The sequence below is a fragment of the Amaranthus tricolor genome, chromosome 7, assembly GCF_026212465.1.
Source record: "Amaranthus tricolor cultivar Red isolate AtriRed21 chromosome 7, ASM2621246v1, whole genome shotgun sequence".
NCBI lineage: Eukaryota > Viridiplantae > Streptophyta > Magnoliopsida > Caryophyllales > Amaranthaceae > Amaranthus > Amaranthus tricolor.
In genome coordinates this window covers 8,469,938-8,496,231 of record NC_080053.1, presented here as the reverse complement: position 1 = coordinate 8,496,231, position 26,294 = coordinate 8,469,938, and the positions used below count along the sequence as shown (strand labels likewise).

Genomic DNA, 26,294 nt, shown 5'->3' with positions numbered 1-26,294 from the left:
TCTTAAAATTTATGTTAAACTAACAGCCTTTGAAGAACCATTTGCTCTCTAAAAATTAAAGATACCTTTGCCGGGCCAAGGCCTAAGACTTTGGCTCTCTTAAAATTTAGCATCACTTTTATTTTGCCCGCCAATTTTTGGTTTCAACTTGGCTACTTGAAGAAACAATTGCAACTTCAACGGATGTAAATGTGCGTAAATGAAAAATAATAAGAAACCGGTGAGTGATGAGTGATGAGTAGTTGTCAATGTTATGTAATGCTACATCATTACTCAACACAAAGCAAAAAAAGGAATGGGCTCAGTCGATGTATACATTAACAAATGCAGATGTGAGCTTCCTGATTACCATTGAAAACGGTAAATGGCGAATCTCAGCTTTTTTACAAGTCATATTATCACATCTAGGCGTATATAGTTAAATTAGATCATAAACGGTGTTCCACGATATCTAAATTACAATTACATCGCCGCCGAGTCCATATGTTTCTCGACTAATCTATGAACAAGTTGTAATTTCATCTGAGTCTATTTGTATAAGCAGCCACTAGTCAGAATTAAAAAGCAAACCCATAAGATTTACTTGGAAACTTTAGCGGGGTCACCCTGTTTGTCAGATATCTGCTTTGAGAAATCGCCCTGGCCACCAGTTGGCTTCTTAGAAGAATCAGTATGCTTGCCTGAGGCTTGACTCGAGGAATCATTACGACCGCAGTTCTCCAGGAACCGTACAACTACACAGGTGATATTATCTGCACTGCCTCGCTGATATGCTTCTTGCATGAGCTTTTTTGCTGCTTCCTCAGAATCCAAGATGGGTTTCACCATAGCAACTGCTTCCTGGAAAATTATCGAAATAATTAAGCAGAAGCAATCAGAAAAGCACGAATCAAAAGGGATGAAACTCATCAGAGAATATATAAGCAAACCTCATTAGAGACGACATCCCATAATCCATCACTTGCAAGAATAAGGAATTCAAGAGAACTGTCAACTTTTTCTTCCTGTGAAGCAGATATACATTAGAACTTGACCAAAATGTTGTAGCTTATCTTATACGCAACAATATGGCCGTAAGACGTACGCCATGAAGTATGGATGTTTAAATCTCAAAAGAGCAAAACAAAACCGGAAAATTATTATGAAACATCTTCGGCACAAGGTGTATATGTCTACTGAAAGCTACATTGACGCAAGCATCATGCATTTTCGAGATAGACAGGTAAATTTTATTTGAAGGCAAAGGGAGGGTGTATCTTTTAAAACAAAATATACAAGCATCATACTGAATATGTTTTTATTTACATACACAATGAACTAAAGAACAAAGAGAAAAGGGACTACAAAACAGAAAAATTCCAGATTTAGAGGGAAAATTCTGAATGATTTTACAAGAAACAGTACACATGCTACTTTTAGATGCAATTTCAACCAAACATGGTCAAACAGGACTAGAAATATAGATGTGGCAAGGAAAATGGAGCAAGCGAGAATTTTCTTAAGGCATTGTGATAGAAGCTACATGAGATACGTGCAAATCATGCTGATTAAGAAGACATGAAGTTTGGGGCAAAATATTAGTGAAAATAGGGAAAGAGGTCAGCTTTCCAAACTCAAATACTAGGCCCAGCCATAAACAAGAGCAGGCGGAGCTCAGGGCCTCTTACTTTCTTGGACTTCTTATTTTCTTTATAATATATTCATTACTTTAAGCTTTCAATAATTAGTGGTAGCTTGGTGATAAATGATAATGTTACTATAGTGTTACAACATAAGCTGTATGTTTATGATTAATATAAATTCTACCTATGTTTTCAACTATTGCCTATATTTTTTCCTTTTGTTTCAATTTTAGCCTGATTATTAAAATTAGTTTTTTTTACTAATCTTAGGACCTGATTTGTGAGAGCCCATAATTCTTTTTTATTATAAAAAAATATCAAGTTTTTTCTATTCTTGTAGGTACATATAAGCGATTTAGAATAAATTACTTTTCTTCAATTGACTAATTGTTATTGCTCGATATTTTACATGTGTGTATTGATTTAATAAAATATTCGGAATAGTTCATCGCTTTTTTGCTAATGTTTCAGTGGAAATTGGTGTCTACTTGTTTCTTAATCATTTTTTAAACTTTATTATGGGTAGTGTACTAGTAAAAATTGCATTATAAGCATTTTACTTTCTAACTTGAGAATCATTTAATATGGATGGTGGACCATCAAAAGTATGGTTGGTTTTTTACTTATGGACATTAGAACTTTGACCTATCAAAAATTTCAATCTTTGTCAACCATCACTTTTTAAAAAATAATAGGACACATGTTCATTTTTCAAGGGCCCACAAATCAATTTCGCTCAGGGCCACTAAAATGTCGGAGATAGCTGTGTCAAAATACTATGCCATCATGACATAATAAATGTAGTCAAAATTGCTACTTCTAAAAGTATGAAAAGTTTATAAACTAGTAGTAATGCTTTGTGGTTGGGTTCTCCACACCACCCTTATGCTATGTTTAAGAAGAATAAAATGAGGGGAAAGGAAGGGGAGAGAAACAAAGGGATGTCATTTCTTTCATTTGGAGACCAAACGGGAAACAAAGGGATGCCATTTCTCTCAATTAGATACTAAAAAGGGAAAAGAAGGGAAATAAAGGGAAGGGAATTGAATAGAAGAGTTCCTTCACAATTTGTACACAACAAATTCTCCTAACATTGGAAAGATTTGAAAGGAAAATACATCAATTTTCCCTTAACTTTCGTTCCCTCCACTTAATTTCCTTCACTCCTCTAATTTCTTCCTAAAATGTTATGCAAACAGACTATAAATCAAATTGAGAGGATTTTGGGACATGGTCAAAGCCGGTCAAACACAATAAAAGATTTCTAGTAGAATCAAATCATCCTTAATTATGGGAAAGTGAGACGATGCAACAATTATTTGCAGATACGAATAGTAGTAAAAATATACTTCTATATATTATAGAAAAATTTTCTCAAAATAATCCCAACTATCACCTGTTAGCCGAAAATAATCCCAAATTTTGATTATTTTTAAATATTTCCAACTTTCACCTGAATTTGTTCATGGCATTACCCTACGAATTGATCACGGAAAGCAGGTTACCTTCATTTAATAAAGAGAAAAAAAAAACTAAATAAAAGGAAATAAAAAAAGAAAAAACACTTTATACCCCAACCCCCTCCTCCACCACCAATCGGCCACCCAACCACCAGCCATCCTCCCCCAGCCACGCTAGCAATAACCGCCAACAACATCGGCTATCTTGCTCGAACCTCAATCGATTACCATCATTGACCCTCCTCTCCCACCAATCGAACACCATCACTGCTCACCATAACACCTCTCACCACCACAATCGCACAACAACAAAACAACCACCACTACAATCGCTACCACCACAACCACACACCACCATAACCACTACAATCAAACATGGGTGTGGGTTTTGTTCATCAATTTCAATCGATTTTGGGGTTGAGGTGGTGCTTGAGGTGCTTTATCAATTAGGACTATGGCGGTGCAGACGGAGGTGGGTGCCAGATTTTGGTGGTGATGCAATTTGAAAGATGGCCGGCGAAGATGGTGATGGAATGGGGTGATGTCGTGGTTGCAGGTCGGCGAAGATGGTGGTCGCTTGGGCGGTAAGTGTTTTCTCTTTTTTTTCCTTTATTTATTTATTTTTTTTATTTTTTCTTTTTTTTTTTTAAAATGAAGTTAACCTACTATCCCAGTTAACAAGTCGTAGGGTATGTCATGAACAAATTCAGGTGAAAGTTGGGATTATTTCCGGCTAACGGGTGCTAGTTTGGATTATTTTGAGCAAATTTTCCTATATTATAATCTAAACATGAATTTCTTCACCTGACCTTAATTTCAGGATCCGCAACCACATACTGCTTCAAAAGTTTGTCACCAAAAGCACGAGAAACAGCAAGAACACCTCCAACCCTCCAAGTTCCTATTTATCAAAAATCCACCATGTAAAACAGATCAGTTTAACACTGATGAAAGGTATTGAAATTACAAACACTAGGTGTTAAAAACCTTACCAGCCCACATAACAAAACCTCCTGCATCTTCAATCCGTTGCCGTTCATCAGTTTGATCTGGCTTGTGATCACGGGAAACAGCTATAGCTGCAAAATTTAATATATCGACGAGATGAGTGGCCAAACCAACAAAGCTGATTGCATAAAAACATTGCCTGACTATTCACAAGCAAACATTCCAAAGGAAGACCCTCACATTTTACTCACATGTCAATGCAAACACATTAGATAGACTACTGTCTCTAGAAATTCAGTACCAATCTTTTCATCACCGAACTACAATAAGGTCAAACAAGGTCATATGCAGAGCAAGTGTCCAACTTCATTTTAAGGATTAAGTAACACATTATACAAAATTCTACAGAGATAAGTATAAAGCATGAAAGGAAGAAAACCAAAATGTGCATATAACTGCAGAATGTGGATTAATCCAATACACAACAAATCTAATAACTGTGTTTGGTCCAATCAATTTAAGGATGTCAAGAGATGATACCAATAAAATTCCAGTACCATAATACTAAATGGAGTTAACTTCCATTTCTAAACATATAAGAAAGTAGAAGCATAAAGTTTTTAAGGCAGATGTAAGGATATCCATTCAGCACTTGCCTTCACCACCTCGACATATAACAGCCCTAGAATCACCAACGTTGGCAACTAACAAACGATCACCAACAAGGATAGCAGTGGAAGCAGTTGATCCTGCGTCTCTGTTTTGGGAATTTTCAGACTTCAGAAATTCTGAATCTGTATGGCTGTATGCATCAGCTGTAGCAAGAGTACGACAAGACAAAATAAAGGCCATGATGAGCAAGTAGTTTAGCTTTCCAAACAATGATAGAGCAAGGTGAAGAACTCTGGGAACACAAACCTATAGCTGATTTGGTATCAGAAATGAACTTCGGGTGCTTAATGAGATTGCTAAAAAGATGGTGTTTCACATATTCGGCCGCTCGAGCACCACCATGCCCTGCAAAGGAAGTTGTAATATTGTTCATTAACGGCAATGGATGAGTGAGAGTATCTCACAGCATAAATTCAGCCTCAATTTGAAGGGAAGAAAACAGTATTCTTATTGGGCAGAGAAGCACAATCTGTTCAAAAATGCTATTTGGTTTTACAAAGTGAAGCAATCAAATGAAAGCACATACACACAACAAAAATATAAAAAAAGAACAAAAACTTATATAATGGATTTCTCTCCCATATTTGCAATCTTGCTTTTCATCTTAGAAAGTTATCTAAAGACAACTTTTAAGTGTTTTCCATACCTTGTATCATAAAGCAAAAAAAAAGGCCGCGTCATGTTGTATCGGCCACGTTGTAAAGGTTTTTAAATTTATAGAATTGATATTACATGCGCTATCAATGTCTAAAAACCGCATTTTAGGTAATATCAAAAGATATCTCATGATTTTGGACGACATATTAGGTGAAACAACAACTGCATCATTGTATTGTAACACAACCGTGACTGTTGTCGCATTTTTGCACTATGCCTAGTATCTTAGCAAATTTACAACCTTTGATGCCATAATTATCTTAGTTAATGTAATATGTCCGTTCATAATGAATTTTTACTTATAATCAAATATCCTTGGCGATTTAATCAAATCATCCTGTTCTCCCAAAAATTTGGAAAAAGATATAGAATTAAAAGAAAATACTACAAACAAAGCACAAAAATTCACGTGAACAACCATACAAAGGCTTGAACAAAATAGCTACTAGCTAGAGAAATTAAAGACACGCCACTATCAGAAATGTGGATATACAGATTCACCAACTGAGGGTGTTGCTTGTTAAATTAGTATATTGTTAAGCATGCACATCTAACAAAAGCAAGTAGCTGGTCAGGATCAGATATAAACAGAATTCCACCAACATTAATATATTATAGAAAATATATGAAATCTTCAACACCATATCATAAATAGTGGGATATTATTAGTTTCATATACATGAAAAAACGATGGGAAAACCTGAATCCTCGACCACATGAAGAAGTCTAGAGGGAGAGAGAGATACCATCAAAGACACCAAACAGGCCAACTATTTCTCCATCAACACCATCAATTCTAGTCTCGTAAAAATCTTCCATAGATGACCTTTTCCCAGCAGAACTTGCATATCCATAGCTAAATTTGCCATTTTGGCTATTCACATAAAGATCACAAAAAATCGAAAGTCAGACCTTACATTAAGACCATCCACAGCGTGAAAAATATAAAAAAATCTATATTCGTATTCAGCATTTAGATTCCCTGCACATAGTGATACAAAATAAAGTTTCTTCTACGTTGCCTGAACTATTTTGTGAGCTATTCTAACATTAATAGCGTCCACAACAATGTTTTTGGACTATTCTAAGGAAAAATATTTTGTAGGCTGTGATTGACAATAATTGGTTACCCTAATACCTCATATTTGATTCTCGAGCAAGGAAAAAAAGAAAGATGGACCAGTACAACCCAAACACCCTCCAAAATAAAGATTTGCATTTTTTACTACCAACTCAAAATTGTTGCAAATTAGATGCCTCAATTCACTCCCTTCCGAAACCACCATCAACAACATTTAACCCTATTTCACATAAACGACTATGGGACTTGAAAAATGAGATCATAAACACTTATTCATAGTTAAAGAGGTTCGCTTAAAAACAAGATTCTTATACATAATACTTCCCATAGGTAAATGCAGAAAAATCTTCTTTGCCGCTATCTTTTCCTTGTTTTAATTAGTCAATTAAAAATATTATTGTACAAACTTGGTAAAGATTTTGACTGAGTTAACCCCGAAGTAGTAATGGCTCGTACAAAAGCAATTATATAATGATTTTATTTTCTTTTTGCTTCTTTCACTTAGAAAGGAAAGAGTCATATCCACGAAGTCTAAACACAAGTCTGTCAAAATCTCTTGCAGCATAGGTATCGAATGAACTTGATAAAAAGACCTCTAAATTGCGAAGTGCACTGTCCATAGTTGGCTACCTCCAACACAATCATCTCACAATAATCCCTTTAATAGCACACACTCATATTATAGACAAACCAAAACAAAGCATCCTCAAGCCATTATAAACCCTCGCGCACTCATTCTCCCTTCAATGAATTCCCATGATCAAGCCGTCAAACATAGTTAGCAAGCATCAAATCTATAAGTAACTTGAACCCCAAATAAGAAAAAACAATAATTGGATAAGGAATCCACAATCACAACATCATACCTCCACCTATACCTACTATTTGTCTCATTTACAATGCATATTACCCAATGCACTAATGCAATCCTTAAAAATATAATTAACAATTTATAAAAAAAAAGAGTTGGTCCTCTATTGAAAAAATTGGCATTGAGAGTAATCAAACAAGATTCCAAATGAGACAAAAAGTAAGGATAGGAGGGAGTATAATATGCCTTTGCATTTACATACATCACGATCCAAAAAAATTGTAAAGACAGACAAAAATAAAAAGGGAAATCACCTGAGGCCACCTCCTGTAACAGGTTGTTCCTCAGCATGAATTTGATTGGAAGATTGCAAAACTGAATCAAGGTAACCCATTTCACTGCTCAAATTTTCACAAACCCAACAACTTCTATCTTCTTTATTCTGATGTATGGAACTAACAACAATAACAAGAGTAACAGTCAATATAAATTTTATATTCATTCATTAATTTATTCAACCTGAAGGTGGTGGCACGCGGACAAACATTTCCAATTACTGATAACAACCAAATCCAACCTGGAAAACCATAAAAATAATTTTTGTAAATCACAAAAACCTATTAGAATTCCCCTAATGTCATGTTTGAGGAAAATTAATCCACTGTTGTAAATAAAAGGTTAGATACCCACAAATATAATCAGGTTTTAAACATTAACATAATATATATGGATAATAGCTAATATGATTCCTAATCTGATCCAACATATTAAAGCTTAGGATATGCAATCCAAATCCCAATTAAAATTCCCACAAATACATAGTAATTCAAATAGAGGAAAAGACAACAATTTTGCGTTACCCAAAACAGAAAAAAAATTTCGACAAAGGGTGGCAGAAAAATTACCTGTATGATGATGAAAATCAATCAATGACACCAAGAGAGAGAGGAGAGATAAGCAGGAGAAAGAGGGGGATCTTATAATAAAGAAATAAATAATAGGAGTAAATTTAATTGTTTTTCCAGTTAAATTTGTAGCTTCCCGATGTAAGGGGTGTTTGTTTGACAATGAAATAGGTGATGTGGGCAAATAGGGAAACAAGGAGGAGTTTGATTGAAATTTTACCCACGTAATAAAAGAAAGTTTGATTGATTTAATATAAAAATTAGAGATACTTTATTTGAAAACTTAACACCGTATTTGAATAGTAATAGTCCCTCCTATTCAGCTGAACTGTCTCATTTGACTTTTCACACTTGTCGAGGCAATATTTTAACTCTTAATATCTCAAATTATGCTTAATTAAAAATTATAAAAAGTTGATATTAATAATCCTTGTATTGAGACGAATCAAACAAGATCCCATATGACTATGTTTTAACTTATAGATTAAGAGTAAAATACAAATTAAGAGTGATAAGTGAATAGTGCCAAAAAAAATAAGACAATTCAGCTGAATAGAAGGTAGTATTAAAGAGTCAAAAACGTTATTTAGGATGTTAATTGATATTAAATGCGATTAATGCTCTTTATTAGAATTCAACTTACCTAACTTCCACACTTTTTTTTCAGGCTTTTCAAACCACATTTAGAGATTGTATTTATGGATAAAACATCTTCCTGAAGAGTGAAATTGGAAGATCGAAGAGTTCAAAAATCGTTCATCTCCATCGAAGCTTTAATTTTTTGGAATCTCAACACTGTTGTTCATCTCCGTCGAGGTATGAAATTCTTCCCAATTTCGTTGGATCCTCAAAAATAAACACCAAACACCACTTGTTTAATTGTTTTTTTTTTTTTTTTTTTTTTGCATAATTAGGGTTTGCTTTTTTTTATATGTTTTGTGAATTATTGTGTTGCTAAAGATTAGGGATTTCATCATTTGTTCCATTGTTTATCATGTTATAGAATGCGGGAATCCGTGATCTTAAGGTTTGAATTGAAGTGTCCTGAAATTAATTAACGGTACCAGAGAATAATAAAGAGACGCTGATGGATATGATTATCAATTGGGAGAATGCGAGTATTAACTCAGGGAATGACATGCCTACACACCCCAGATTTTTATTTTGTGTATAAAAAAGAGTGTCATTGGCTAGATTGGAATGATGATTTAACAAGGATGTTTACAAATTTACCTGATGAGCAATTGATAGTAACTTCAGTTGTTGAGCTTAAAGAGGAGAGTGCATTGATGAAGTCAGTTAGGAGTCTTAGGAAGTTGCAAGCATCAAATAATCTATAACCCCTCGAGGATCAAACTACTGAGCAACAAATCATTGATTAAGCATCAAAATCCACCCCTTGAGCCACAGCCCCAAAAGCCCATGCAAAACAGCATTTAAAAGCCATAAATTCCCTCCCATTTTGTAACAAGTTATTATCAATTAGGAAAAGTCTTAGGCTCGATGCTTTATAAACCAAGGACAATGAACCTAATATACAATTATACAATGAGGATCAACATGATATTGCAATAAAGTGGGCAGCTAATAAAAAATCTGGGAAAGCATTGGATGAGTTGTTGGAAGTAAGATTTGGTGTCATATTGAAGACTAGTAATGTTTATAAAATGAGAAAATTGACCTTGAAAGAAATAAATGAGGGTCGTGATGAAAGTTACTCACATCTACCTGGTTGAGTGGAGATGATTAAAGAAACAAATCCATGCGCATCTATTATATGTGCTCGACTGAAACAGTAGCATTATATATTTGTTTATTACTAATTATAATTTAATTAGTGAAAAAAATTTCTAATTTCTAAGATGATTAGAAACTTGTTAACTCATAACGTAATTATGAATCGTAACAAGTAACGTAAACTTTGGAGGTAAAACTTAAAGTTGAGCAACTACACATAACAGTTCGAGAAAATTTTAACTATTACCTGAGCATATTATTTAATCATGATGGGAGTAAATTAAATATTTTATACATGTATACAAGTGATTATAAACATGAAACACAAATTACATAACTTGTTACATGTATAACTATTTTTATCCAAACTTTAAACTATCTTAGATAAACCTTTTCTACACTATAATAGACCAAATGATGGACAAAAATCACCAAAAAAAAGCCCCAACCAGCCATTCTATAGTTGTCCCCCATCCCCGTTCTAGCCCTTTGTACCCTTACATCCACAAGCTAAAAATTCTACCCAAAAACCCCTTTTGTTCTAATCTATGTTGGACATCATTACATTCATGCAAAGACCAAAAACAAGGGCTAAAGAATCTGATTTTTCTATAAAAAAAATAGCCCCTCCGACATCATTACTCTTATGTATCTACTTTATAATAAAGTCTCCTCCAGCAACAAGTTGAATAAGGTCATGGAAACACTCACAAGGTAGTCAACTTGGTGACCTTGTTTAACATACAGTAGGGGCATCCATCTACACCTGCTAGGTGATAATGGACTACATATCTTTTAATTTGATACAAGAAATTTCGAGGTTAGAAAGCATTGAAATAAACCAATCGATCATATGATGGGGCATAGCATGGATGACAATTCTTTTCGATGAAAGGGAGATTGAACCACGTATGTTTGGTTTAGGTCTTAACACAATTTAAGCCCAAAAGCTGTGGATCTACTTCATCTGTTTTAATGTGTCTATGATAGCCAAAGGAATGTTTGTTGGTTTAATGATGTTGTTGAAACTATCGCATTATTATGAGATTTCATTAGTCGTTTTTAGCGATTTTTTTTATATATATGTTCGTTACTAATTATAATTTAATTAGTGATGGTAGTAATTTGAAAAATCTCTACGATGATTAGAAACTTGTTAATTCGTAACGTGATTATGAATCGTAACAAGTAACGTAAACTTTGGAGGTAAAACTTAAAGTTGAGCAACTACCCATAACAGTTTGAGAAAATTTTAATTATTACCCGAGCATGTTATTTAACCATGATGGGAGTAAATTAAATATTTCATACATATATACAAGTGATTTTTAAACATGAAGTACAAGTTACATAACTTATTACATGTACAACAAATTTTACCCAAACTTTTAACTATCTTAGATAAGTCTTTCTTACACTATAATAGACTAAATTGAGGACAAAAAGCACCCCAAATCAGCCCCAAACAGCAGCCAATATGGCTGTCCCCAATCCCCTTAGTAGCTCCTTGTTCACTTACACACTCAAGCCAATCACACTACCCAAAACCCCATTTGTTCTACCCAAAGCATGTGCATCATTACAAGCATGCAAGAGGCAAATATTTAAAGCAAAAACACTCTATTTTCTGAATAATGAACTAGCCATAAACCCTAACACATTGCTCCCAAGTTCATCCATGAACAAACACTAGAATTCTTCAAACTTTCAACTACTAAAACTAGGGGTGTGCAAAAAAACCCGATCCGAAATATCCGATCTGAATTACCTGGTATCCAGTTTTTAAAACCGGATAATTTACCCGATTTTTGCAAACCGGATAATCTGGATCGGATACCCGGTATAAAAATCGGATTTCGGATCCGGATCCGGGTCACATATTTTTGGAAGGTAATTGTGATGGAAATGGTTATATGGACTTGAAAAATATTTGAAATTCATTTTAAAAGTAATTTCCAGTAACTATATGCTAAGAAAATCTCTTGGATATTTTTGTTGAAATTTATTCGTTAAATTGATATTTTAATGTATTTTAAGGTGTTAAATACTCTTATTACATGGTATTAGATTTGGAATTTTCCAGAATATATTTAGTTTGGAATTTTTCATGATTTTTGAGTAATCGTTAAATTATTTATCGGTAAATTGTAAATTAGTAAAATATAAAATAATTACCAAATAAAGATATATAGCTTTGAAATTTTTATCACATACTCATATGGAAAGTAAATAAAATTGGTAAAAGTTTGGAAAGACTTTATTAACGTTTAAGAACCTTAATAATTTTTACTCGGTTATTAATAATCGGTAAGTTAGAAAACGGTAAAATATAAAATAAATACTTAATGACGTCTTTTGGACATGAAAATTTTATGAGAGACTTATATAAACAGTAGATACATGTTTTAAAATTTATATACATTTTCGTGACCATATATGGACTTAAATAAATTTTATTCGGTTTATTGGTAAAATAACGATATTAATTATTAAAAATACCCCACATAATTTTTAATGGTTATTTAAATTTTGTACCTCTTAAAATAGATTCTGGAATATCATTGAATTCTTATAATATTTTATTCAGACTCAAATAATTTTAAACCTATTTTATTCTATTTATCGATAAAATATCTATTCAAAATAATAAAACATCATACATGACTTTTATAAGTTTGAATGGCCTAATAAACATGTTATATGACTTCTAAAACTTTGGTATAATTTTATTAATCTAATTATTAATTTTACTAATTTATCAAATTAATAGAAAATGTTTATTTATTAAAAGGTGTAATATTGTTAATTAAACTTGGGTAAAAATTGATCTATATCAAAAATTTATAATTATATTAATAACCTACTGCCTCATAGTATAAATAAGTTTAACTTAGATGGTTTATAAATTTTACGGATTTAAATAATCGTAAGATCGTTATAAATTCACATAACCAATAATAATCTGATGGGACAAACCTTAAATTCATTTTAAATAAGATATTATAATGACTTGATTAATTTGAGTCTTGTTGGAGAATTAATATGTGTTTTGTAAATCAATTATCGATTTTATTACCGGCAAAACTATCTCGTATTTAAGAAAATAGTGGTTTATGAAATCTTCTGTCATAATGATTTTATAGACTTATGAATTATATTCTAGTTGTTTTGAATGAATTTCAAAACCCTTTTAAGTTATATTTACTTTAAGAAGGATTGAAACGAAACATTTTAGTGGTTTCCTTGAAAAATCGTATTGAACTTTAATCACTTTTTGTTACGATGCATTTTCATACATGCTAGTGATGCCCAATATAATACAAAGGTTATGTTTGATGATATGATTATGCTAAGCATGTTTTATTATGTGGGAAATATTATGATTTGATTTTTCTAAGTCGCAAATAAAGTATGTTTTGCTATGTTGCAAATTAAAGATGTTTATCATATGGAAAAAGTTGATAGTTTTGACTTTCAAATGCTATTGAAATTACAAAATATATATTATATACAAAAATATTTTAGCCTAAATGGCGGGTACATACACCACAGCAAATGTGTGCATGATTAAACGACTCACAAATGCTGAGTGCGTATTGTTCACAATACCATTGTGTTACACTTGCCAGACATGTCACGGACGATAGACTGACTACCAAACGAGTTACAGGATGACTCACAGAGTACTCATGCAAACTTATGATATGAGTTTGAAATTGATTTGGATCCATTGAGATCTTATGATTTATGATGAAAAATGAGAATTTGAAATGACTATAGAACCATTGAACTGGGTTTGAATGATAATATGATTTATCAAATGAAAAAGCATATTTCAAAATGAATTTACTCAAATCAAAAAGGTTTTAATAACTTGCTTGACGGACACTAGTATGTTTATACTCAGCCTTTTTGCTGATACTATGCTTTGTATGTTTTTCCTGCTCAATTAGTAGGTGAGACAGTTAGTCCTGTGGTAAAAAGAACCATTGTTCGTACAATTTTTAGTCGTTATATATATTTAGAAAATGGTCTATTCATTAGTTGGGTGTGAAGAATACTTTTCTACATGGAGATTCACTAAAACAAACCTATATGCATCAATCTTTAGGTTTTTATGATGCAACTAAACATAAGCATGTGTGTCTTCTTTAATGTTTTTTGTATGGTCTCAAGCAAGTGCCACAGACTTGTTACCATAGGTTTGCTACATATATGGTATCTCTTGGGTGTGTGAACAATGATTTTCTGTACGTGGATTATATCATTTTTACTTGGTATTTTGTCTCTGTTGATATCGGGTTTTTTTGCACGTCGTTTTATGCTAGACCCGAATCCAACAATATTTGTGACACCCTAATACCACTACAACTAGCGCAGTGATAAGTCGAGGATCGAACCACGAGGACAAGACTAAGAAGACAAAGGTCATGATGTAGGGAGGTTAAAGGGTGAAAGGGTGTATGAACTAGACTACTATAAGCAATAACAAGCAAATACAAAAGTGATGAATAATGATAAAAGACAAACGGGGATGGAGCGGATCCACCCCAGATCGTTCTCTATGAACTCATGAAAAGCTAAGTCAAGGGAGATCGAACAACAATCAATCGAGAAACTCTAGATAATGAGAGGAATTTTGTGACCCTATAAATCACACGAACAACCTATAATCGCGCTATGTCTCCTAAGGAGCGGCAGGAGAAGATTCATATCAAATATCAATCAATCAATCAAAAAAAACCTCAACACTAACCTAACACATGAAGAACAAGCCCCAAACCTAGAGTTTCACTAAATAAACACTCACACATACTAGAAATAACTAAAGCAAGGGAAGTAAATAGAAGCATGATTGAAGGCATGAGGAACTAGAAATAAACCAACAAGAAACAATAAAGAAAACAATAAATGATAGCAAGAAATATTGAAGAACTAATAAAGCAATAAATGCAACAACAACTCTAACAAATGTAAAGAAAGCAATAAAAGCATTAAATGCAAGTATTCAAAGGCAAAAACGCAACAAAGATGAATAAAACTTCCACAAACCAAAAGCTTGAAGGAAAGAATAAGAGGAATCCAAAATACAATGCTTGAAAATTAATGAAACCAATAAAGAAAGCATTGAAATCTACACTAAGGAAAGAAATGTAAATGAAAGCAAGTAAAATGATGTTCTAAGTTGAGGCAAGAAGCTCTCAAAGTAGGCATAGGGTTTACATGTAAAAATAGGGGGTATATATAGCCTAGGCATAAAAGCACCAAAAGCCCTAAAATAGCCCACGAAGTACGACTTGCGAAGAAACAAAACTGCGCTGTTTTAAGTCTCCATTCGCCCAAATTACGCAAGCATTTGACCGAATGCAAGGCCATTCGCTCGAATGGACCTTGATTCGGTGTTTCCAGCAACTTTGAGCATGTTTTATTGAAGTTCAATTCCCATTCGCTTGAATGGGAACTTCATTCACACAAGTCTAACTTCATTCGACCAAATCGGCTGTTATTCAAGGTTTCCAGTGACATTGAGCAAGTTTATTTTGATTGTTGATAGTCCATTCGATCGAATGGATTGGGGCTTCGGCCGAATTAGCCTTGCATCATTGCGATATGTGTCTTCGAAGTATCCTAAGGCTTCAGAACTTTGCGGGGCTTATGTGAATGGCTTGAAATGTGTGCTTGAGCCTCGATATGTGTGTCTCATCTTTAATAATGGTGTTTCAGTCTCGAACTCACGCTACTTGACCTCAAAATCTCCGAAAACACCTGAGATAACCTCAAAACACCTCAGAGACAATAACAAGGTAAGATCAAGTTATATGTATTAAAAAAATGTAAAACAACGAGACTCGACACTATATTAAGGTAGTAAATGTGCTCCAAAACGAACACATCATCAGTACAAAAAAATTATCCAATTGCCGAATTTTGAGTTTGCATGGAGGCTCTTGGTCCTCTATCATATTTTTAGGTATTTTTGTCACACTTACATCAAACACTTCTATTTGGTCCTCGATTTCAAAACAACTTTAATAAAAGAATTTTCAAAATCTGAAGTCTGACCATACCCTTTAAGGGACTACTACTATTCACCAAACACAATGCTTCAGATGGCCACAATCGGTTCACTGTAAACAACTAGAAGAGCTCCTTGATGAAGTTGTCTCTTGAAGCATAACAATAAACATAATCAGCAAGGTGCCTTTTGATGCTACTTATCCTAATGAATAACTCATTACATCTCCTCCTAAGACCGTAATATAACCGAAATTCTAAATTAACAAAGCCACATCCCTAATCCTCTTTATATATCTATTTAAACATAAAAGTAAACATTTAATCCAAGGTCAATAATCCTCAAAAGAATCTAATAAACCATTACAAGAATATTATCAAATCATTTAAAATTTATCCCAACAATCATTATTCTCCAATACTTACAGTCGAAACATAAAATACACATGTTATCCCTAACTCAACAATACCCAAAAATTACTTAATAACTTGTCCAAGAATGTCTAATATATCTAGCATTTAATATTTTCAAATATTCCTTAATAAAATCCATAAACCCTGTATGTTTTTAATCCAAACCAATCCTCTCAAGATCCAACAATTTCAATTACATCAAGTATATATAATGAAATCTTTGAATCAATTAATTAGTTCATGGTTTAAAGGGTAGTAATAAGAATTTGGACTGAATAATAAAAGAACAAGGATACTGTATAAATATATGTGCTATATGATACGGAAAAAAATTATTAATTCAAGAGGCACTACCTTTTGCATTAGGAATTCCTATTGATGAAAAGTTGTGGCTTAATGACTTCTGCTTGTCATTTACCTCCAAGATTCACAAACAAAAAAAAAAAAAAAAAAAAAAAAAAGGAGGACAAAGTTGGTTTGTTGCAGTTTTTCCCCGGAACAAGACACAGAATCGGCTAGAGTACCGGTACCATTGCCGGCTGTTTTGAGGATTGACCACCGGGAACAGGTAGTGGTTCTCGGGTGCACGAAAATCAAGGACTAATGGAGGAAGAAGAGGAAGAATGCTGCCTGGTTCTAACGCAAGGAGAGGGAGGAATAGATGACTTTGGGGAAAGAGATTATGCATATCTCGATTGAAGTTTACAAAGATAATAAATTCTGATTTTAGGGTGTTTAGGGAAAATAATAAGGGAGGTTAATTCTGATTTTTAGGGAAGGCAAAAGCAACATAGTAAAAATAAGAGAAGAGAAAAAACAAGAATTTAGGGAAAGTCCAATTTGTTTTCTCATGTTCTACACCACTATTACTTTCTCAATTCCATTTATATTTGACCCAAATTAATTCTTGATATTTATTTCTAATTCTACAATATTTCTCAAATGCTACACACTTATTTTTGGATCGTAAAGTCCTAGAATTGTAGATCAGAATTGTGATTTTAATAACTATGCACAAAATCATATGCAACATCAGCGAATGAAACACGTTGAGATGGATATACATTTTGCTTGTGAGAAGATGGATCTCGGTCTTATTCAAGCTCTCAAGGTTTCGTTTTTTCTCAGTATGCTGATGTTTTTACCAAGGGTCTTCCACTACCGTTGCTCACTACTTTTAGATCCAGTTTCAACTTTCGTTCCTACCACCTCGAACCTCTACATTTAAGACGAAATATATTTTATGCTACTTTATTTCTTTTCCTCTTCTTTAAATAAAAATTATGCTCGTTTACTCACGATTCTCGTCTACTAAGAAAAAGTTTAGACCTGATAAAGCAGACAAACTATATTTTTAGGTTGATGGGTGACTTTTTAGTTGTAAACCCGACCCATTTTCTCTCTAAGCCTGCACATAAACACTTCTAATATTAGACACTAATTATTGCGTACGTTCGTCTCTTAGTGAGAAGGATGGATATTGGGTCAAACTAAGATTTTACAATTTAAAGATATAAAGTAAAAGAAAAAAATGATTTTAGATGCATGATTTTCTTCAGTCTCTTCTCCATTTTCATCTCCATCATTCACTTTTATCACGAGAATGTTTTCCACTAAGAATATTTCGTTGATCAATTCGGTTAAAAAAAGTTAAAGATATAAGTTGCTGATGACGTTTGACAATGAAGACGGTAATAGTGATCAATGATGAAGATGATGATGATGCAGATGATAAGGATGATGCTAATAATGATTGAAGATTATGATAAACGAGAATAATGGGTATGAACGCAAATGAAGATTAAGAAAATAAAGGGTATTGAATATTTTGGGCTTAATCATAAAGGATAAAAAGAAGATTTGATGAAAAGATTGATGATGCAATGAGATGAAAAATGAAGTTTGGTGAATGAAGGTGATGAGATCTTGATGATGACGATAATATGATGATGAGTAACATACAAAACTTATTAGACAAGAATGAACAAAGTTGGCATTTAATATCTAAACTACATATTACAAGATCCTAAAAGCTTCAAGATTTAATATTAGGTGTTCTAAGATAAAAGTAGGCGTTTAAATTTTAAAGTAGGTATTACAAGACCTAATGTAGGTTTTTAAGATCCAAAGTGCGTGTTTTAATATCCAAAGTAGGTGCTATAAGTCATAAAAGTAGGTGTTATGAATCTCATAATAGATATTTTTAAGACCAAAATTAGGTGTTTTAAGATCAAAAATAGATTTTTTTAAGATCCAAAAGTAAATATTATAAATACGAAAGTAGGCATTGTACGACTTACATAAGGTATTTTGTCTGAAAATATTATTTTAATCAATTATTCTCATTTAGAAACTCAATTAAGTATCTTATTTTATAAAGCTAAAGTTCTTTCATTATTTTTGCCTTTTTTTTTTATCTATGTACTATATATTTATTTTTTTTTAAATTTGATTAAAATGGAAGTTAGAGAAATAAGAAAATATATTTTTTAAATTGAATGTTACCATAATGGCCTTATGAGAGCACTTTCGTTAATAGATAATCTCTCATATGAGTTACTGAATAGTTGTGGCATTCTTTGTTAAAACCAAAATAAAAGATAAATTCTAAATTAATTCAATTACACCATGGAGAAATGATTCTTTGAACTCATACATCATATAAAGTATAGAGAAAGTGGTGTGAGATCTAAAGCTAACACTTTTAGATTGTTATATCTAAAGTATCGATATAGATTGTTGTATTGATAAGAAAACTTGAAGAGATTACAAGCACTCAAACGAAATTACAAATCTTGACCACCTACTACAAATTTCTAGAAATTACCATTAATATAAATGACTTGAAATAAGACTGGCCCAAACAGAAGATACTTTTAGAATGTAATGTATTTGGAATCTTGATACCAAACTGAGGCACAATCTAGTTTTTTTAAAAGCATTATTCCGCCTACTTGGTGCTTAGGCTTACGAAATTGAAAACACTTTTGAGATACAGCAATTTGCAATCATATATAAGCACTATATACTTGATTAGTGTGAAGAATAAGAGATTATATAGGGCAAATTCTGTAACATCCTTTTTTTTAAATAATAATAATAATAATAATAATAATAATAATAAATAAATTTCAGAAATTTTTTTTAAATATATATATATATATATATATATATATATATATATATATATATATATATATATATATATATATATATATATATATATATATATATATATATATATATAACTCTCCATTAACAAATAACTTCCCACTTCTCCCTCTAAATCTTATAACTAAGTCACCTACCTATTATAAATTAAACCAATTACCCTTAATTCATTCACATTATTACTCACACTTCCTTTTTCTCCTACAAACTACTTCCTCCATCTTCCAATTGCTTAAAATTTAATCAAGAAAAGACAAGATTTTGATATTAAAGACAACGGATTCGTAGACAGAGATTATTAGGAGCGTACGTTATCTAGGATCGCGTGACTAGGTAATTCTCAATGTCCATCTAATTAGGACTATCATGTTAGTATTATGTGCTACGTGATAATTAATATGTGTAAATAGGATGCATGATTTTATATTTTATATATTCTCAAATTATATTTACTATTATTTTTGTCAAACTTGAATTTATAATTACTATTTTGATAAAATTTATATTATTATTTTGATAACGAAATTTGATACGATTTATTTGAAAGAGAAATACTTATAATATTATTATTTTGATGAAAGTTATATTATTATTTTAATAATGATTGCAAATGCGATTAAATTTGGGAGGAAAATATTATGACATTAATATTGCAATTGAATATTCTTGAGATATATTTTCTTGGGTAAACCTATGATCATAAAATAAAATATATAATGTATGTTTGATTATATGTTTGTGTGCACGCGACTAATTATTAAAATATATTAAATCATGTAAAGTGTAACACAAGGGAAATGAAGCTCTTATATTTGTTGTGATCCAAGTATAAGGGTGATGAACAGGTTGTCCTATTTGGTTAGTATAGCAACCGACAGGTATTATTATTTCTGATACTTAATATGATGTTTGGTCTTCCTTCTATTTGTTGTGATCCAAGTAGAAGGGATGTGCACACTAGGGTTCCCTGAGACTACTCTGCTGACCTTGAATTATTTGGGGTGACGACCTCTTGATGAAGTAGGTATAGGGGTAAAGCCTCGGCCTACTAGCGTTCTCGTTCCCTCAAATTAAAAATTTATAATGTGTTTGTCATTATTAAATATCAAATTAATAAATTGGTTTATGTGATATTATATATATTGTTTTCTCAAATTGTTTTCTTTTAAACTCAGCTATATATTATTTTCTACAATTATTTTCAATTTAATTATATTTTATTTTCTTAAATCATTTTCAAACTTAATCGTTTTACGGGATGGAGTTGGAATTACTCAATTTTCTGATTTTGGGAGTTTTTCCCTTGTTTTTCTTGCATTCTTATGTTGCAGGTTATTGATTGCGTGGGAATCGTGGAGTGAGGATCACTTAGAAATATAGCTTTTATTAGGGTCGTATTTCAGTTTAAATTTTACCTTAAGTTGTTTAAATTTTATATGGATACAGATTACATTTCAATCTTTTCTTATGTTGTAAGACCCTTTGTTGGATTTAAAGTTATTAAGTTATTTCTTAGTCGTTCAGCCTTACATTTATTTTATTAGAAATAGATGTGGCGGTAACACTTCCATGAGTAGGTTTTGGCTCATGTTTTTCTTAAAGGTGTTTCAAAAATTCGACCTATTCTGAGGGTGTTACAAATTCAAAAATAAAATGAAAAGAAGTAGTTAACTTCCTACACTTTTAAGAACATCTAGAGAATGAAATTGGGATGCTAGAGTGAAAAAAATAATTAAAAAAAAAAAAAGAAAAAAGAGCATTTTTTAGCATGCTAAAACCTTAGAATTAATCTTCTAATATAGGAGTAGGATTAGACCTTCCACTAACCCCATGATCCCCACTATCCCATGTCACTTAGTGGCATGTTAGTGGGGTTGATTGAGGTAAAAATAATCCTAACCGCTTATCAAATGAAGGAAACCCGCAAAAAGTGCGCCCATAAACAAACCGACATGACACGTCACTTAAGCGCCGACTCGGGTTTCCCTTAAGCGACGAGTTGACTTTTTCTATTTGTGTTTGCACTTTGTTTCTTTTTCCTTTTGGACACAAGATTTTACCCTTTTGTCCTTACTAAATTTATAGCACTTTTTGTTCAGCATTTTAATAGTTATTTCCATGAGGTTATACTTATTATTGTACTTTAGTATAATTAGAATACTTATAACTTATACTTAAAACCTTTTATATTCTAAATTATCCAACAATCCTCCCCCATTTAAAAGTATATACTTATTTCTCTATACAATCTTAGATTGCTCCAACATCAATGCTCAATGTCCCTATGAAATGAATTGGCACCTAGTACGTTCTCAACTATAAGTGGAATGAACTGATGATGTCCCTTAGGGATTGAATCAAATATATATATCTATCCACCAAGACAGAAGTACATACAAGACAACTTTTCTTATACCTTCAGCTTGACACTTTAAAGCGTGTATCTGTATCTTTTCATAAGCTCCTAGAAATATAGATATATATATCCATCATGACTTCATGAAGTGGCTAACTTCAAACTTACATAGATAGGTTCTCCTTTACGTAACTTTCGTGTCCTTGTGATCCGACACATCCATCTAAAGCTCTTCAACTCTAGAACTAGAGAACTTTTTATTGACACTATCTTATAACATCCCAAGTTCCTAGGTAACTCCTTTGATTGTTATACTTGAGTTACTTACCAACATCATACAAGGGATTTAACCTAATTGAATCATAAGACTTGGCATTAATCGAGGGTTAGATTGGTTTTCCTCATTAGTGTTAATTGGACATAACCCAATTCCGATTAAAGTGTAACCAATGAAATTCCTTGGCAAAGCTTTTGTAAACTTATCCGTCAAGTTAAACTTTTTATTTACATTATCAAATGTAATGACCCCATTCTTGATAAGTATTTTTACAAGGTCATGCCTTAGTGAGTTTTGTCTTGACTTACCATTGTATACTTAACTATACGCTCTTACTAAAGCCGAATTGCTATCACAATGTAAAGCCATCGATGAAATATGCTTAGGTAATAATGGTATCTCAAACATGAGAATCAGAAGCCATTCCGCTTCCTTACTTGCCGATGCTAATAAGACAATAAATTCTGACATCATAGTAGAATTCGTTATACATGTCTGTTTCTTGGAAGACCATAAAGTGACACCTCCCCCAGACATGAAAACCCAACCACTAGCTAAAGATAAATCTTCTTTGTTAGTGATCCAACTTACAACTGAGGTTCTCCACTATAAAATGATCCATGACTCATGGATCATTTTAAGTACATAAGTACTCTCCGTATAGCTATCCAATGCATAAGTCCGGGATTGCTAGTATATCTACTACGCTTTCCAACCGTATACGCTATATTAAGCCTTGTAGAAGTCATAGCATACATCAAATACCCAATTATCTTTGAGTAAACAATATGACAAATTGGACTACCTTCATAAGGTAACAATTTCACACTCTAGGCTACACTCAAGCATATCAAAACGCTTAAGTATTTTTCTCAATATAGTGAGATTGACTTAAATTCTATCGTTACTCTTATAATCTTCATATGCCTAAAATGATATACGCCTCCTCCGTATCCTTCATTTTGAAGATCGAAGATAAATAATCCTTACCTTTTTTCCTTGCAACACACTTGTACCGAAAATGAGCATGTCATCCAAATATAGACAAATGACAACACAGTTTCCCTTGTTATCAAACTTGCTATATACACATATATCCGATTGATTAAGCTTAAATCTGTATGACAAGATAGTTTCATCAAATTTTTGATGCCACTACTTTGGTGCTTGCTTTAGTCAATAAAGAGACTTAACTAGGTTGCACACCTATTGCTCTTGTCCTTTTATGATAAACCCTTTGGGTTGTCTCATGTAGATTTCTTCCTCTAGATCACCATCCATGACTGCCGTTTTGACATCCATTTAATGGATAAATAGATAATGACGACGCTAGCGCCACCAATAATCTGATTATGGTTATCCTTGCAACTGGAGCATAGGTGTCAGAGTGATCAACACCATGCTTTTGCCTGAAGTCTTGAGCCACTAACCAGGCTTTGTATTTATCGAGTGTATCGTGAACATTCATCTTTTTACGAAAAAAACACTAACAACCAATGAGCTTGCACCCCAAAGGCAATCTTCCAACACCTAATTGTTCTTTCCCATAATAGAATCCATCTCATTATTGATGACTTCTTCTTAAAAATCCAAGTCTTGTAAAGTCATAGTTTCACTATAAGTTAACGGATCTTCTTACACCATTTAAATATGGAATACTTGTGCAAAGATCATCTCTTATTCCATCAAAAAAAATAAACATCAAAATCGAGTCCCAAAGAATTTTTGTTTCTTTGCCGCTTACTCCTACACAATGTAGAAGCATTTTCCTCTTCATCCTCACTGATCACTTGATCATCATGAGGACTTAATTGATTTGGAAGATCAATCTCTTTAGAAGGACGTTAAAGTAAATTTTAAAGTCTAGTTATTAATGAAAACCGATCTTCATAAAAAAGAGCATCTCTTCACTATAATGGTGTGAATCGACATAAAGTCACTAGGCTCTATAACATAGAACCTATAGGTTTTGCTAAATTCCACATAACCTACGAATATAATTTCTAGGCTTCTTTCACCAAACTTCTTTTATTTGTTGTCGGGCAATCTTACTATTACTCTATAACCCCAAACTCTAAAGTATGTTAGATTTTGCTTTTTCTTATACCATAACTTATAAGGAGATTTATTGGTAGCCTATGTAAGAACTCTATTTAAGATGTGACAAGCCGTTAACATTGCTTCCCCTTAAAATCTATCACTCAAACCTGAGTATGATAACATAAATCTGTGTTTCTCTCTACACTTCTAAAGGGTGTCCTTGTTATCTTATTTAACATTTTTCTTAAGGCATCTCAAAAGTTGGAATAATTTCATGCGTTTATATATGAAATATCATATCTTAAGTAAATTAGGGTAGTGATATTTACCGCCCTTAGGGCTGTACATAAAAATTAAAAAATTCTCTTTATCTTTAATAATTTTAAATTTTCAAGAGAATCAAATATAGAAATTAAACATTTAATATTTTATATAAAGATTTTAACTTTCCAAGAATAAATGATAAAATAGTAAAGTATAATTAAATGCTTATGTTTCCAAAGCAATAATAGTAATAAATTACATAAATTAAATACAAGATTCTTTCTTATATATAGCCCTCAGGACTGTATATATCATTTTCCTTAAAATCAACAAGAGACAAACGATTATTCCATAAACAAGGACTAAATTCATCAATAACATTCAAAACCAAGTTTCATATGATTGTCTTATACATAACTTAAAGAAATTCTTAACTAAATAGCATCTACCAACATAAACAGAATTCTTGGAAATAATACATCTATCAGACTAAAAAATAAGCTTATAACCTAAATGATTCAAGTTTGACCCGTACACAAGATTTCTACTTATATCGAGAGTAAAATACACATCCCACAGGATAAATATATTTCCCGTTGTAAACACTAGTTCTACTTCTCCTTTGCCTAGGACCTTGATGAAGGATTTGTTTCCCATATAGAGAACCCATCTTTTGTATAGGTCTTAAACAAGTGCCTTGCCTTACATACGTGCCTTGAGGCCTCCGAATCCATCCAACATGAAACTTCATCCTACACAACATTCAAACTAGAATTATTTGATTTAATCCGAAGCGGAATTTTGAATCAATTTGTGAGGTAATACGTTGCATGTTAGGATCATTGTTAGATGACCCATTTCCCTTGTTTTTCTCAAAAGCTTTCATTCTACGCTTATTGATGTAACAGTCCTTCTTTTGGTGTCCCAATTTTCCATATATCCAACAAGCATTCTTGTCGGGTTGTGTGGTCTTTGCGAATTTTTCCTTTTGATGAACGTGCTTGATTGCTTTTTCCGCTTTTCCCCTTGATAGGTGGGACTTTTCTCACTAAGGTAAATGGATGAGACATTATGATTTTTAGTTCCTCCTCTCTCTGCAAAGATGCGTGAGAACAGGTTGAGATGGTTTGCACATGTGCAGAGAAAAACTTACGACGCCTCAGTGATAAGGATTGAAAGCATCTTTGTGGAAGGTAAGAGAAGTCGAGGAAGATTTATGAGAACATGGGAGGAACAGATTAAAAGTGACTTGCACGACCTCCACCTCTCGAAGGACCTGACTAGGGATAGGGGTAGTTGACGGCGCCTTATTCAAGTCTTAGATTTATAAGTCTTTACCACTTACTTGTCGTTGTCTCGGTCCCTAGCCTTTTACATATCGCTATTTTACTCACTTTTATATTTCTACCTTTCTTTCCTTTTATTTATTTTTATTTTTATATTTATTTATTTTTTTTATTTCTTTCTTTATATGTTTTTATTTTTATTTTATTTTTTATTTTTCTTTAACTTTATTTTTATTACTTTTTAATTTATTGTTTACAGCATCGTTTGTGTAAGTTGTAGGCTTTCAGAGTAATTGCAATTTCTGACGCTCTTTGAAGATCTTCCTCGGGCCAAGGGTTATTTGAATGCACTCTCCTTTTTGGGTATGAGTTGCCGTCATACTTTCCTCCCCATACCCTAATCATAGTTTCTTATGAGCGGGATACACTGGATATGATGGTGATAATGAACATTGTCAGCGATATGAAGCATAGACATGACATCACTTATACATTTCCGTTAAACTCGAGAGATCTCTTGAACTAGCTAACATATCTCCTTCGCCCTGGATGTTCGCCTTAAATCCATTACATTTGTG

At 32.5% G+C, this 26,294-nt stretch overlaps 1 protein-coding gene and 1 long non-coding RNA gene across 5 annotated transcripts; one reads left to right on the top strand and one right to left on the bottom strand.

Moving 5' to 3' along the window:
* Positions 1-288: 288 nt before the first annotated feature.
* Positions 289-8,416, bottom strand: LOC130817658 (probable protein phosphatase 2C 59). 4 transcript variants are annotated; one of them, XM_057683491.1, is made up of 10 exons: positions 8,157-8,416; positions 7,771-7,828; positions 7,566-7,626; positions 6,106-6,233; positions 4,949-5,047; positions 4,687-4,845; positions 4,075-4,161; positions 3,892-3,983; positions 930-1,004; positions 289-840 (listed from the first exon to the last, which is right to left on the bottom strand). In XM_057683491.1, exons 2-10 carry the CDS (start codon positions 7,796-7,798, stop codon positions 580-582), a joined length of 990 nt encoding a protein of 329 aa, XP_057539474.1. In that variant the 5' UTR covers positions 7,799-7,828; positions 8,157-8,416; the 3' UTR covers positions 289-579. The 4 variants fall into 4 exon arrangements, with proteins under 4 accessions (XP_057539474.1, XP_057539476.1, XP_057539473.1 ...); XM_057683493.1 differs by having other exon boundaries at positions 7,566-7,578; positions 8,157-8,327; XM_057683490.1 differs by having other exon boundaries at positions 7,566-7,828.
* A 372-nt stretch (positions 8,417-8,788) lies between these two features.
* Positions 8,789-21,453, top strand: LOC130817982 (uncharacterized). The gene is made up of 2 exons (XR_009043903.1): positions 8,789-8,972; positions 20,825-21,453. It is a non-coding gene; the product is annotated as an uncharacterized LOC130817982 (long non-coding RNA).
* Positions 21,454-26,294: the final 4,841 nt, after the last annotated feature.

What these genes read in the sequence shown, in the direction of transcription:
- LOC130817658 (XM_057683490.1), bottom strand. Translation starts at nt 7,753, where the DNA reads ATGAATATAAAATTTATATTGACTGTTACTCTTGTTATTGTTGTTAGT. An exon ending in TGATACCAAATCAGCTATAG is followed by an intron (nt 4,846 to 4,948) that starts GTTTGTGTTCCC and finishes CTCTTGCTACAG; the next exon opens with CTGATGCATACAGCCATACA. An exon ending in AGGTTTTGTTATGTGGGCTG is followed by an intron (nt 3,984 to 4,074) that starts GTAAGGTTTTTA and finishes TTTGATAAATAG; the next exon opens with GAACTTGGAGGGTTGGAGGT.